This window comes from Papio anubis, chromosome 4 (assembly GCF_008728515.1).
Source record: "Papio anubis isolate 15944 chromosome 4, Panubis1.0, whole genome shotgun sequence".
NCBI lineage: Eukaryota > Metazoa > Chordata > Mammalia > Primates > Cercopithecidae > Papio > Papio anubis.
The window spans coordinates 145,364,645-145,380,646 of NC_044979.1; the positions used below are offsets into that span (position 1 = coordinate 145,364,645).

Sequence of the window (16,002 nt, forward strand, 5' to 3'; positions counted from 1 at the left end):
TATTTTTTGTCCAGTTTTACAGTTGTTTCAAATGAGGCAGTAAATCAGATCCCAATTACTTTATCTTGGCCCAGGTTGCCAGTTTTTAGGGAGACAAAGAAGAAAGGACTCAGCCATAGAATTAGACAACAGTTCTAGAAGCTGCCCTTTCACGTAAGCCACATATCCCAGCATAAGGGATGCTGCCAGAGATATCTGTTGTGGATAAGGATGTTGTGGGGAGTCTCTAGTAGCCCCAAAGAAGAGTCAAGCATGCATCTGTAAGGTCCTGGAATAAGATGATGCCTTCTGCAGAAGGGAACTACGTACATTGAAGGGCAACTTCTGATGTCCTTAGGACAAACTGAAGTCCTGACCCCATAGGTATTAAGAAAACATGCCAGACTGGGAACATAGTGAGATCCCATCTCTACAAAATATACATATCTTGTATATACATCTATACACTCTAGCCTAAGCAACAGAGCAAGACTCTATCTTGAAAGAAAGAAAATATGCAACTGGAGATAAGCATGAGAAGGCAATTAACAGAACTATGTAGCCATAAGAGTAAGACTACTCTCTCAGTTATACACAGGCCTCACCAACTGATAGAACAGTTAAACACTCAGGCCTGGGATTATACATGGGTCGCCTTGATCCGGAAAATGAAGATGTCACACTACCGCCTTACTCGTGTGTGGCGAAAGGGAGCACGGTGAAGGAAGAATCTTCCAAGCAGACGGAGCTGCAAGTAGTACCTTTGGTCCTTAACTTTGAATGGGGAGAGATTTGAGAAAGAAATGGGTTGGGAATGGATGTAAAGAGACACTTGGGCACTGACAACTTGCTTGGCTGATGGGAAAGAGGCCTGAGAGAAATAGGACTGGAAATTCAGAAACAAAGAAAGTCATTTGTTAAAAACCCAATGGGGGTGGCTGACATATGTGGATTTTTGATATCACTAGAGAGCATCCACTTCAGATAAGGCACTCATCAATCAATTGAAGAGGATGACTCAACTGTGGTTGTCATTTAGATTTCTTCTCAACTAATAAAATGGGACATAAACCGGTCATGTTGGCAAGGACTGAGGCTATGAGTGAATCCGACAGCAACAGCTCCTCCTCACCAAAGCTAATCTGGCTTTTGCCAATGCCAGATGCCAAACCTGGCAACGGCAGAGACTGATGCTGAACCAACAGTGCAACATGATTCTTCAAGCTGGCCACTTGCGACTGGCTGCTTATATCTGGCCTTTCTACCAAGGAAACATGCAGTGACTCTTCCTAATCAAACTCAGTATCTCCTCTGGATACGGATCTGCCTTCTCTGTTCATTGACTCAGCCAGCACCACAATCTGGAAGCTTGAATACCTAATCTATACGCATGGCAGCCTGCACAGCATTGCCGCAGATCAGGGACTCATTGTACTTACTGAAGGAGGTATGAGAACAGGCACTTTCCCCAGGGGATCAGGTAGGCCTAGCAGATATTGCATCACCTGGAAGTAGCCACACTAATAGGATAATAGGATTCAGAACAACGCCTGGTAGTGTTAGCTGGACATGGTGGCTCATGCCTGTAATCTCAACACTTGGGGAGGCCGAGCTGGGTCAATCACTTGAGCCCAGGAATTTGAGACCAGCCTGGGCAACATGGTAAAACCCTGTGTCTACAAAAAATAAAATAAAAGAATTAGCTGGGCATGGTGGTGTGTGCCTGTACTCCTAGCTACGTGGGAAGCTGAGGTCGGAGGATGAACTGAGCCCGGAAGGTCGAGGCTGCAATGAACTGTGACTGTGCCACTGCACTTCAACCTGGGCAGCAAAGCAAGACCCTGTCTCAAAAAAAAAAAAAAAATTGTTAAACCTGAGGTCAAGATATGATTGGTCCCTATTCTGGCCATCTATTTGGTTTTTTCCCCCCAACTTTAGGCTCTTTTGGATTACAGACCTGAGTTCTCGGGTGAGGGAAGATATCCCATAGAAGAAAAAGGGATCCAGAGAATTGGACTCTTTAATACATCCTAGTCACTTTGTGCACTTCATGCAAGTGGGCTGGTGAAAAAGAAAGGCATTACTACACTGATGGAGGTAATGACTCTAATTACCCTGAGACATTGGGGCTGGTGCCACACAGCAGAGGTGAGGAGGAGAGAAGTCACTGGGGTATCCTAGTGCTCGCAAGACCAGTTGCAATTAGAGAATCCACGGCCCAACAGAAGCAAGACAACTAAAAGCTGAGATGAGGGCCTGGGCCACCCAGCACCAAGCAAATTCGACTAGCTGAGGAGCAGGCTGAGATTCACGCATACCTAGAACGGGCAGGAGAAAATACATACACCCATTATAGCCTTGAGATTGGTCTAGTAAGAAAAACAGCTTGTTCCACTAACTCTCTTGAATAAAGTCCTTGTTAGAAACTACAGCTGACTACTTTCTTAGAAGGAACCTTTCATGAATTAGACTTAATAGTCAGTACAAGTTACACTGAGGGGTTCCAGGAATAGACTCAATTTTGTCCTCTTACATTCCATTTAAAGAATCCTTTTGGTCTGGAAGTGGTGGCTCACACCTGTAACTCCAGCACTTTGGGAGACCAAGGCAGTAGGACTGCTTGAGACCAGAAGTTCAAGACCAGGCTGGGTAACATAGCAAGACCCTGTGTCTAAAAAATAATAATAATAATAATAATAATAGCTAGCTGTGGTGGCACCCATCTGTGATCCCAGCTACTAGGGAGGATGGTGCAGAAGGATCACTTGAGCCTAGGAATTCAAGGCTGCAATGAGCTATGATCACACTATTGCAGTCCAGCCTGAGCGACAGAGTGAGACCCTCTCTCTCCAAAAAAAAAAAAAAAAGAAGGAAAGAGAAAAATCCCTGTGGCTCCACCTTTTACTTGAGCTGCTGGTGTGGTCAACACTTCCAAGCAGCCCAGAGTGACCTTATGGTGGCACAGCTGGCATCACTTTGCCTCAACCCATGCCTCATATTTCTTGCTTCCTGTCCTGGAGATTCTCTGGCACCAGTCAGCAGGTTTAGCTGCTTACTAATGCTTGAGCTAATTAGAAATGAAGGCTAATAACCATGGGGCCCATATTTATCAGCCAAGTACAGGAGCTGATAAATATTTTCCTCTTTCACCCATTAGGGTGGGCACTTCTGAGATTCATTTCCTAAGACTCCATAGAGGTTCCAAACAAGATTGAGCTCCAGCCACTTACAGCGACTGCCAACTTGATAAGGGATGCCTGCACTGGTGCTTCCTTCCTCCCTGCTTCATTCCCCTGCCTTTACACCTGCTGCCTGGGATGACATTCACAAACAAGGAGACGCAAGCTTTATCTCCACCACTGTCATCAGGAGATCCCAGGTTATTAGAGACAGAACTGTCTGATTCGTTGCAAATATTGTCCCAGTTTGTTGCTTGCCTTTTAACTTGTAAGGATTATTTAAGCATATGGGCAATTAAAATTTTTATCTCTTTTATACAAAACTTGTAAATATTTGTAAATTTATCTGTGATCTGTTTCTGGTGAAGTTCTTCAATGCTTTTGTACTTTGTCCTGGTATAGTTTGAGATCATTCAAATATTCCCTTTGTTTATGTTTCCTTTTTTTTATATTTAATTCATCAATGTATCTGAAATTCATTTTGATGTTCAATGAGGATGTATTTTGAATGTTGTTTGCAAAAAGTTGTTTTTAGCATTGGTTTGAGAACTCATTTGAATATATATATATATACTTTTTTATTTTGTTTATTTTTATTTTTGAGACAGAGTTTCATTCTTGTTGCCTAGGCTGGAGTACAATGGCACGATTTCAGTTTATTGCAACCTCCACCTTCCGGGTTCAAGCGATTCTCCTGCCTCCCGAGTAGCTGGGATTATAGGCATGAGCCACCACAACCGGCTAGTTTTGTATTTTTAGTAGAGACAGGGTTTCTCCATATTGGTTAGGCTGGTCTCGAACTCCTGACCTCAGGTGATCCGCCCACCTCAGCCTCCCAAATTGCTGGGATTACAGGCGTGAGCCACCATGCCTGGCCTTGATTATATATGTTTTATAAATACAATGGTCTGGATCAAAATGCTCCTCTGGCATACTGTTTAATTTTATACTATTAACATATTACTTAATTATTATGGCATTCTAATATGCCTTAGGTTCTAGAAAAATAAATTCCTCCCCACTATTTATTTAATGTTTTGAAATTTTGTTGGTATTCTTCTGTTTATATTTCCAGATAAGCTTTAGAAAAACTTCATCAGTCAAGTTACTTTCCCAGAAAATCCCATTGGCATTTTTTATTAAAATATCCAGGCCAGGTGCGGTGGCTTACACCTGTAATCCCAGTACTTTGGGAGGCCAAGACTGGCAGATCACTTGAGGCCAGGAGTTTGAGACCAGACTAGGCAACATAGTGCAAACCCCATCTGTACAAAAAATACAGAACTTAGCCAGGTGTGGTGGTGGGTCCCGTGGTCCCAACTACTTGAGAGGCTGAGGCAGGAGGATTGCTTGAGCCCAGGAGGCTGAATCTGAAGTGAGCCATGATCATGCCACTTGCACTCCAACCTGGGCAACAGAGTGAGATCCTATCTCAATAAAATAAAATCAGCTATTGATATTAGGTTTCTTAAAAGTGCTACTGATGTTAGGCTAAAATTCTACGATGGTTTCAAAGGAACAGTAATTTTTATAGCATTTGGGTTTCCTATATAAGGATCTTCTTTTATATCGCATTACACACTTTCCATGTGGGTTCTACTCATTTCTTGTAAAACTTATTCCCAGGTATTTCATAATTTTTATTGATACTGTGAAATGTGTTTGCCTTTTATAAAACAAAAGAAAAAAATAACCTTTCCCTTAACCATTCTTATTTTCCCTGGAATAAAGCAAGAATAAACATCCATCAAATTTCTATTTTTATATTGTCATAGAAATTGAACCACAGAGGCAGGTTACATAAGAAAACTATAAAATTTTTAGGAGTTTAGAGTATACAATTATTCCTTCTGTTACAATAATAAATATTGTGCCTAGTATTAAGAAATTCTTGGCTTACGTGTATGTATATCTTGAATATAATTACAACTTTTTTTTATTCCAAAGTAGAAAATAATTTAGAGTAAATGCTTTCTGAAAAGAATACAAATCCACCTAAGACATCTATGCAAACTTAGCTTAACTGCTGAATTACCATCAACTTGCTAAGGTAGTAGTCACCTGTGCTGAAATGTAGACATGAGCATGAATATGAAACATAACATTTGAGGCCAGGCGTGGTGGCTCACGCCTGTAACCCCAGCACTTTGGGAGGCTGAGACAGGCAGATCACTTGAGGTCAGGAGTTCAAGATCAGCCTGGCCATCATGGTGAAACACCTCCTCTACTAATAATACAAAAATTAGCCGTGCGTGGTGACACATGCCTGTAGTTTCAGCTACTCGGAAGGTTGACAATCGCTTGAGACCAGGAAACAAAGGTTGCAGTGAGCCAAGATCGCTCCACTACACACCAGCCTGGGCAACAGAGTGAGATTCCACCTCCAAAAAAAAGAAAAGAAAGAAAGAAAGAAAGAAACACAACATTTGAAATTCACTGTGCAGTGTGTAATGCAAAGAAAACGCTATTTTAAGTCAAAGCTAGAAAAAGTAAATGTATAGTATTTGCTCTTTATAGGTTTAACATTTTTGTAACTGACACCAACGTGGGGAAAAATAAAGGTTCTGTTAAGACGAGAAACAGCTACCATTTTCAGAAAGTATCCATGGTTTTTTCATGTGAAACTTAGAGGGGTCTCATGAAGGCTAACATATGATAAATGAAGGTGCTTATTGGAAGGAAGCAGAGGAAAGAGTAATTTGAAAAAATAGCATGAGATTTTTAGGCAGGTTTTATATCTTGAAAAAAAAAGGATAGCAAGATATGATAGATTCCTAATAACCCATCTCAGTGTCTGAGGCCCTCGTTGAACATAATATAATTTATCACGAATACCCCAAACAATTCTTGCTTCAGAATCACCCATTCCTTATGTTTCCCGTGTCACAGTAGTGAAGCACCTAGCTTATTTTAATGGTCCATATATAATGAGTCACTCCCTCAGTCTTGCTTCAATACCACCACCGTTTTGTCTTCTTGTGTGTTTCCAACGAACAAGTAAGTTTGCAAGGGCAAGAAGAATGCAAATAGAGTTCCTCCTCTTCCTGTAGTTTTAAGTTGACTGCAAATTGTCTCACTATAAGTTTGAAAGGCAGCATATATAATAGCTTATTGTACATTTTGGCATTTAAAATACAACTGTTACACCATTCTTTTTTTATTTTTATTTTTTTGGAGATGGAGTCTCACTCTGTAGCCCAGGCTGGAGTGCAGTGGTGCGAACCTGGCTCACTGTAACCTCCGCCTACCGGGTTCAAGCGATTCTCCTGCCTCAGTCTCCCAAGTAGCTGGGATTACAGGCATGCATCAACTATACCCGGCTAATTTTTGTATTTTTAGTAGAGATGGGGTTTCACCATGTTGGCCAGGCTGGTGGTATCGAACTGCTGACCTCAAATGATCCGCCTGCCTCGGCCTCCCAAAGTGCTGAGATTACAGGTGTCAGCCGCTGTGCCGGGCCTACACAATTATTTTAAATAGAAATGCTGCTTGCCTTATGAAGGTGTTATGTCCGAATAAACCTATCACACGTTGAAAATATCCTAGGTCAAACGTGCATTTTACGTACCTACCCTCACAGACACCATGGCTTAGCCTAGCCTATATTAAGCATGCTCCGAACACTAGTATCAGGCTACAAATGGGCAAAATCATCTAACACAAAGCCTGCTTTATAATAAACTGTTGAATATATCATGTGACTTACTAAATACTATAATTAAAGTAAAAAACAGAAGGGTTTCTCACCTACGTCAAGTCAAAAACTTGTTAAGTTGAACCATCGTTAAGTTGGGGACTCTCTGTATATTCAATAAAATGCAAATAATCGTTTTCAGACCCATATTATCCATTTAAAAATCAAAAGAATTCTTTAATAGTGGGAACTTGCATATTATTCTGTCTTACTCTTGCACCCCCGAGAGACAGTTCCACAGGAAGACTCAGATACGGGACAGGTGTGCTTTCTCCTGGGATGGAGGAGAAATCACTATTACGGGTGGTCGGAGAAGAGAAACGGCTTGGTGCCTACACAAAGGCATGTTCTCGGGGAATTCAATTTCAGAAAACACCTATGTGGAAACTGAAGATCTAGGAAACAATTCCTTTCCCACTATCCAAGGCGTGTAGCCTGGCTGCCAGGCCACTGCCACACATTATCCACATCGTGCCCTGCTTCTTCTTAGGAAGAACAATCTGGGTTCTTTGAAACCCCATTCCTTTCTTTCGGGGGCACACAAGACACGATATAATTTAATTTTTATGAGACCCCTCATAAAAATGAGGGTGAGGTGGGCTTTATTACACTCATTTTTCAGATGGAAAAAGATCAACATGCTTAGACAACTTGTCCAAAGTCACACCGGTAAGCTGAAGAGCAAGTCCCTGAACTCCAGTCATCTGTCATCAGCCACTACTCAAACACGGTTCTCAATTCTAAGTTTTTCGTTTTTGCTTTCTTACACCCCTTCTAACAAACCAAGCCTTGCGATATCACATGGTAATAATGTATAGTGCTGCCTACAATCATTAGAGCCTTAAATGCTCACAATACTCCAAATGAAGAGGGATCTTTCCCATTTTGCAAATGCTTACAGTACTCTCTTTACACTTATGGCAGGGCTCATGGGCCACCTGCCCAAAGTGATACCACCACTGCTCAGGTACAGTGGAGCTGGATTCCGCCAGTCCTGGGATTCAGGACTGTTTGATTTCAACATGCTATGATCTACTACGATAAATTTCTCCCTGAGTGTAGATCCTCCGACAGGGTAGGCCCGATAATGTAAGCAGTCACACACTCACTTGTCTAAAGCGTGGGTGGGTGACGGGAATGGGCAGAGCAAGTGAGGTGCGACAAGGGAGGGGGCTGCCAGAGAGCACCGAGGAGAACCAGGGAGTGTCCGTGCCTTTGCTGGGGGCCGCTCTGCTCAGCCACCTGCTCCTGACTGGGGCTGCAGACCAGGCAGCCAGGCCTTCTGACTGGTCTATGGAGGCTGGGAAGCAAGGTTTTTACAGAAAATCTTACAACTGTCAAATGTTGGCAGCCAATAAAAAAATATGCTGTGGCTCACTCCTATAATCTTAGCAATTTGGGAGGCCAATGCAGGCAGATCACCTGAGGTCAGGAGTTCGAGACCAGCCTGGTCAACATGGTGAAACCCCGTCTCTGCTAAAAATACAAAAATTAGCCAGGCTTGGTGGCTCACACCTGTAGTCCCAGCTACTCGGGAGGCTGAGGCAGGAGGATCGTCTGAAGCCAGGAGGTGGAGGTTGCAGTGAGCCAAGATCATGCCACTGCATTCCAGCGTGGGCAACAAGAGTGAAACTCCATCTCAAAAAAGCAAAAAAGAGAAAAAAAAATGCTGTACGCATTCCCACATATATTTTTAATTGATTTTTAAAATACAAACACACACACAACTGACACACACATAAATTCTGGGCAGGCTGAGTGTGGTTCCACGGATCACCATATCACAACCTCAGAGGTAAAGAGAGTGAGTGGGTGGGCTATTCCCCATTTTGAGAAGCTTATTAGTCCACTTAAAATGCCTCTGTACAGCCCGTTCTTTACTTCATCTGAAGAAGAACACGGCATCGCTGACTTTGCTAATGGTGAGGCCTCCTGGACTTTTCTGGCATGCCAGTTCTCCATCCTGCATGGAACTGCAGCACCTAATATTATCATCCTCACAAAGTATAGCCCTGAAAAGCTCCAAAGCGTGGTAAGACCCTGAGGCTCCAAAGGCTGTGCCACTTCCTCCAGGTGAATCCTCACCTCAGTCTTATCCTGATCTCGTGCTCTGCCCCAGGTTCAGGCCCTCTGTCCCCATATCATGTCCACCCCATGTGCATCAGATCCCTGGTGCCTGGCACAGTGCCGGGCACATGGCAGGACTTCAACATATACTGCTTTTTTGCTGCTGAATATAGAGGCTGTACTCATGCCCATTCTCTATGATTCCATCCGTCCCTATCTCCACTTGAAAGCAGCTAGGAAAGATTTTCGCTGACTACTAGAGCTCTAGCTACCAAACTAAAGATCTGTTTAAACATTTGTGCCTAGATAGGAACGATACTTGTGGATGGGGCTGTTGCCCTTGGAAAGTAAATGTATCATACTAAAGCTGTTACTGGCATTGCTCTGTAACCATAGCTTTTTGTTGCCTGACAATTTCACTAACGGGCTTACTTTTACAAATATAATGATAGACTTCCTAGGTGTAAACACAACCTATAGGAGAACAGCAAATCACATTCTAATTACATATTCAAATCTATTCATTTAATCTTGAATGCATTAGAAATTCCATCCAGTATTTTCACTCATTGTGCTATGATGGCCAATAAGGCAAGTATTCCAAACACATCGACTGAAATGGGATCTTATTTTCAAGCGATCAATTACTTATATTCGCTGCTGTAGGTGGTGAGCTCGTGGCCATCGCGCATCCACTTGAACTCCAAAGGCCAGCTCCCTTCGGCCAGGCAGGTGAGAACAAGGCGGTTCCCTTCCAGGTGGATCTGTGGCAGGCCTGGCTCCGTTTTAAAATACGGAGCAACGTCATCTGAAATATTAAAAAACAAAACAAAAACAAAACTGAAGTGCGCGTCAAAGTGGCACTCATCTAATTAATAAACTTATTATTTAAACAAACCTAATATTAAAATGAAAGTGATGGCTATTTGGCCCAATTAAGAAGTAAATAATCCTTTACCCCCTGGAAACATGCAATACCCCAGATAATATTTCAAAAAGCTGAAAGCTCAATGATACCCGCATTTGAAAGCATCTGACAGGTTCATCCAAGTTATTTCCACTTATGGTGAACAGCTTATTGAAGGGACACGTCGGAAAAATCCCTGTACATACAAGCCTTTGGTTTTAACTAGGCAATCTGTTTGCGAGAAAACAGTCAAGTGTATGCGAGCTATAAAAGCGAAGTTACCTCTATAACCCTCAATTGGTTTAAAAAAAGTAGGATAAGCAAGATTAACATACATGCATAAAGGACATGAATCACAATCTAGCTTTCCTTTCATACACACACAGAAATGGTCTCTTCTGGTGACTTTCAATGGGATGCAACACAGGAAACTCGTGGTATATTCACATAATGGAACAGCGCACGGCAGCGAGAATGGAGCAACAATCGCTACACACAGCAACATGGGTAAATACCACACACATCAAGTCGAGCGAAAGAAGCCAGACAGAATTTTCAAAAAAGCTGATAGCATGTGCCACTATTCAAAAGCTCATAAAAGTTCAGAGCCAGGTAAAACTGATCTATGGTGTCAGAGGTTAAGGATAAGGGTTACCTCTGAGGGACAGGATAGCGAAGGGGGTGAAGGGAATGGGATGGCTTATGAAAAGCAGGTCAAAATGTATTTCCTGATATGGTTACAAAGGTACATTTACTTTGTGAAAATGGATAGAATCCTAGATATGTCCAGTTTTTGTAGATCTGTTTCAATGATGTTTTTTAATATGGATGCAGCACACTTGGCTTCTAGCTCTAGCGTCACTAATTAACTACATGATCCTCATCAGGACTTACAGGTTTTTGTTTCTTCATCAGCACAATAAACTGGATTATATGACTCCTCATTTTTCTACAAAAGTCCCCAAGATCCACCTGCATAATCAGCTTTCTAACTTTCATTCAGGCCTCCTCCCGTCTCTGCTCACACAGAGCACTCCAGGCACACTTCACTTCTTGCACATTTAAACCCAAGCCACGCTCTTTCCCAGAGTTGTGGTCTGAATGTCCCCTCCAAAACTCACGATGAAATGTGATGGCCATTATAACTGCAATAAGAGGCGGGACCTCGAAGATATGATTAGGTCATGGAGGCTCTACCTTCAGGAATGGATTAATACTGATACTGTGGGACAGGGTTAGTTATCAAGGGAGTGGGGTCCTCATAAAAAGGATAAGTTGGGTCCCCATTCTCTTTCTGTCTCATGCACTCCCTTGACAGGATGATATAGCACAAAGGGCCTCCCCAGATGCACTGCTATGTTGTTGAACTTCCCAGCCTCTAGAACCATGAGTCAAATACACTTACATCATTTTTGAATTACCCAGTCCGTTACAGCAGCAGAAAATGGACTGAGACACCTACTGTAGGGCCTTCGCACTTGGTCTTTCCTCCACCTAGGATGCTCTGTGCGTGCTGATCTTTTCTCATCCTTCAGGTTAACTAAAGCTCCTCCCGCACAATATGCCCTAACAAGTCATTATGTTTATTCCATTCACAATACTTATCAGATTCTGAAATTAAAGTGTTTGTAGGTTACTCTGCATTACATTAGTCTTGATCACTTCTGAATTCCTAGCACCTAGAACAATGTCAGGAACTAAGGAGATATTTAATAAATATTTGTTGAATGAATAAATATAATAACACAAACATCAGCAATCGCTAGTATTTATTATTTACTATGTGCTGGAAACCATTCTAAATGCTATCTATCTATCTATCTATCTATCTATCTATCTATCTATCTAAACTTATTTCTCACAAAAGCTCTACAAAATAGACATCATCATTATACCCATTTTAAGGATGAATAAACAGAAGCATGGAGAAGTTAAATAACTTGCTCAACACTACTCAGCCAGTAGGCAGTGAAGTCATGATTTAAATCCAGATAATCTAGCTCCAGAATCAACCAATTCTATATATTTTGACTCCAAGTGTCACATATTTCTTAATACGGAAAATTTCTTTTCAAGAATTCATACCCAACTTTAAATTTTGGTAATTTATTTGTGACATTACAAAGCTGTTCTTATAAATTACTGTACATTTAATAAACATCAAATAGCATATTAGAAATGTTAACATTGAAACTAGTTGCACATTAAACTACAAGGCATAAACTGAATATATAGAATTTAAATATAAATATATAGGTTATTTTGTCATTTTGTTGATCACTATATTCCATCATAATTGGTATATTAGTAATACAATATTACCAACTTCTCACAAGTATTTATTCATTTATTCATTCAAATAAATAAATATTAAATTGCATTTATGAGTATAGCAAGAACTTACAGTAGGAGATTTAACCTAGTCAATGAGATGAAATGCAGGAGCTGAGAACAAAAAGGTTGGCAGCACTCAAAACACTTAAACAGGTCCTCTGGTAGGAGCAAACATGGCAAGTACCCTTGGACAGTATGAAGGACTGAACAGCAAGCCTTGCCGCAGGTGTAAAGAGAGTGACTGGAAGGGGGATGAGCAGGGCCAGGTTGTGCAGGGCCTTGCAAGCAGGGCAAGCCCATGTTCTGGTTCCCATCCCATCCTTGCATGATTATCTATGGTGCCCACCTCATATTCAAGTGTTTGAGTATTAATAACATGTGTGATCACCCTATTTATAACCTTGTAGAAAGTACTGTCAAGATAATGATGATGATGATGATGATGATGATGATGATGGTTAGCTCTTACTACAAAAGGACAGCCAGTTGTGGTGGCTCATGCCTATAATCCCAACACTTTGGGAGGCTGAGGCAGAAGGATTGCTTGAGCTCCAGAGTGCAAGACCAGCCTGGACAACACAGTGAGACCCCATCTCCACAAAAATTTTTTTAAAAATTAACCAGTGTGGTGGTATGCACCTGCAGTCCCAGCTACGAAGGGGGCTGAGGTGGAAGGATTACTTGAGCCTAGGAAGTCAAGGCTGCAGTGAGCCGTGATTGTGCCACTGCACTCCAGCCTGGCAGCCTGGGTGACAGACCAAGACCCTGTCTCAAAAAGAAAAAAAAAAAGACAGCAAAAAGTCTTTGAAGAGGTTGTATGACTGTGTTGTTAAAAGAACATTCTGGCTGTTATGTGAGAAGAAATAAAAGAGGGAGTGGAGTAGTGGGAGGACACCAGTCCAGAGGCCACTGCAGTGATCTGCTTTAAAACAATAGTTAGGTGGTAAAAAAGATTCAGTGATAGATTGGTTATGGATGTGAGGGAGAGGGAGATGTCAAGAAGGATTCTTATGTCTCTGACTTGTACATCTTTCTGTTCAATAAACATGCATTGATTCTAGGAACCAGCCTCTGTAATCAGCATTGGGTATACAAAGTGTAAGACACAGTCGCTGTCCCTTAAGAGCTTATAATCTAGGACTGATGCAGGAATATAAGTAGTAAAGTGTTAGATGCTGTGAGAGCACATGTAACTCAAAGTCAGGAGTAGTCAAGCCTTGTCCTGTTCCAAGAGTTCCACTTGCTTCTGCTGCACCTGACATGTGCTAAGCTGTATTTCAAGTGCATTCTTAAATTTGATTGTAGCCATGTGTCCAATTTCCCTTTTTGTTATGTACTTCAGCTAAAATCATCTCCTCTTATGACCCAAACAGTCTAATAAAGCTGAACTGCAATGAAGGTGGCCTTGATCCTGTGGGATTTACTGAGCTACAGGCTTTATTAATGTCTTGCCATTTGCACTCTGTTTAACAATAGAAAAAGAAATGCCACTTTATATGGTTCTAGTGTCCTACATGAATGAGTCATTAAAAAAATACATCTTTTTTGAAAGGGAAAAGCTTCAAGATAGAAGCTCAAAAATTTGGTTTTGGTTTTGGTTTTGCAATTTCGTTTTGCAACTGATAGACCATCATCAATTTAATATAGTATACAATGGATTTGAATTAAAATGATACTACAACTCAATTTTTCATAGACTTTATAGTTAACCAAACATGCCTATACTATGTACAAATTATAATGCTGGGTACTGTGAGCTAGTAGGAAAAAAAAATGCTCATAAATGGTTTCATATAGTTGGCAAGCAAATATCTTGAGATCCAAATGGCTGTAAAATTATGGTCAGCACAGACACTAACATTCATTATAAGGAGAAGGAAGGGGAAAATATGTCAGTGCCCTGGAATTTTAAGCGTTCAAATTAAAATCATAACCACAAGTATTTTGACATAGATTAGCCAATGTGGGGAATAGCACATCCCTGAGCCCAGCACTATTTACCATTGAAATACATACAGTAGATCATCAAGTTAAAAGAAGGCATAAAGGTAACAAAACACAAAAACTTTGGGGACAGAAAGGGAGAGACAAGGATCAGTATTTAAGTCTGCACAGACCCCCTGCAAAAGCAATTGATCTTTACATACTTTAATTCGGACAGAGAACATTCTGAAATGATTCATAAAGAAAATGATTGAGTTGCCTCTAAGGTAAAGTTATAAAACTTTGACCTGGGGAAAAGCCAAGGGCCCACATATTAATCTTTGAGGGGTTTGTGTATTTCAAGTAATAATAGACATTCCCTTCCTCAGGAAAATGACCAGACGTTAAGAATACTTCTATATTCTAACAATGAACATTAGAAGACCCTAGAAAAAATTACTAAGGAAAAGTGAAATTTCCATTTTCATATAGAAAGTTTTCTATGTTTAAAATAGAACATAAATCATGTATGAAAAAGAGAGTTTCGGGGGGAGGGATTGCATTGGGAGTTATACCTGATGTAAATGACGAGTTGATGGGTGCTGACAAGGTTGATGGGTGCAGCACGCCAACATGGCACAAGTATACATATGTAACAAACCTGCACGTTATCCACATGTACCCTAGAACTTAAAGTATAATAAAATAAAAGAAAAGAAAAACAAAATCAAAAAACAATAACAAAAAAAAAAAAAGAAAAAGAGTTTCATCTGTCTAATACAGATTTAAGGTCCAAAGGACAGGAATGGACTTAACATTCTCTCAAGACAACATCATAATTTTTAACTTTTAAGTTCAGGTTCAGCAGGATGTGCAGGTTTGTTACACAGGTAAACATGTGTCATGGGGGTTTGTTGTACAGATTATTTCATCACCCAGGTTTTAAGCCTGGTATCCATTAGTTACTCTTTCTGATCCTCTCCCTCCTCTCACCCTCCACGCTCCAGTAGGCCCCAGTGTGTCTTGTTCCCCTCTCTGTGTCCATGTGTTCTCATCATTTACCTTCCACTTATAAGGGAGAACGTGCGGTATTTGGTTTTCCGTTACTGTGTTAGTTTGCTAAGCATGGCCTCCAGCTCCATCCATGTCCCAGCAAAGGACATGATCTGCATAGTTTTTATGGCTGCATAGTATTCCATGGTATATATGTACCATATTTTCTTTATCCAGTCGATCACTGATGGGTATTTGGGTTGATTCCATGTCATTGCTATTGGGAATGTATGCGTATATGTATCTTTATAATAGAACGATTTATACTCCTATGGGTGTATACCCAGTTAATAGGATTGCTGCGTCGAATGGTATTTCTGTCTTCAGGTCTTTGAGGAATCACCACACTGTCTTCCACTATGGCTGAACTAATTGACACTCCCACCGTTAGAGAAATGCAAATCAAAACCACAATAAGATACCAGTTAGAATGGCTGTAATTAAAAAGCCAAAAAATAGGAGATGCTGGAGAGGTTGTGGAGAAAAAGGAAGGCTTATACAACATCATAATTTTTTGTGAAGATGACACTTTCCTAAGTAAACTTTTAAGCTTTTCAGATCCAGTGTAAATGTATTTCATGGTACCTTTCCAATGTGAGAATCTTCTGCTCATCTAGAAATGGACCGTGACCCATGTATCTGCATCACAAGGGCGGCAGCTGGAGCCCATGAAGTGTGGAGGCAGAGCCTCACCCTGTGTCTCCCGGCTTCCCTAACATCAAGAAGGGGGGTCTTCCAGGGATTTTCACTGCTGTTCCACAACAGCTAAAATTAAGTCTTATCACCTGACACCCTTCAATGGCAGAATGAATAGGAATCAACTATGAGGTATCAAGCAAGTTAAACTGCAAGTTCTTCCTTTGACT

The 16,002-nt window shown here is 41.1% G+C and overlaps 1 protein-coding gene across 3 annotated transcripts in view; it reads right to left on the reverse strand.

Annotated features, from left to right (window-relative positions):
• The window catches only part of SDK1 (sidekick cell adhesion molecule 1), a 653,438-nt gene extending 640,706 nt beyond the window's left edge, over window positions 1–12,732 (reverse strand). For all 3 annotated transcript variants that reach the window (XM_031665629.1, XM_031665628.1, XM_031665627.1), the window contains exon 1: window positions 9,568–12,732. In XM_031665629.1, coding sequence (XP_031521489.1) covers window positions 9,568–9,611 — 44 coding nt within the window. In that variant the 5' untranslated portion in view covers window positions 9,612–12,732. The remainder of the gene's footprint in view (window positions 1–9,567) is intronic.
• Between the last annotated feature and the right edge of the window lie 3,270 nt (window positions 12,733–16,002).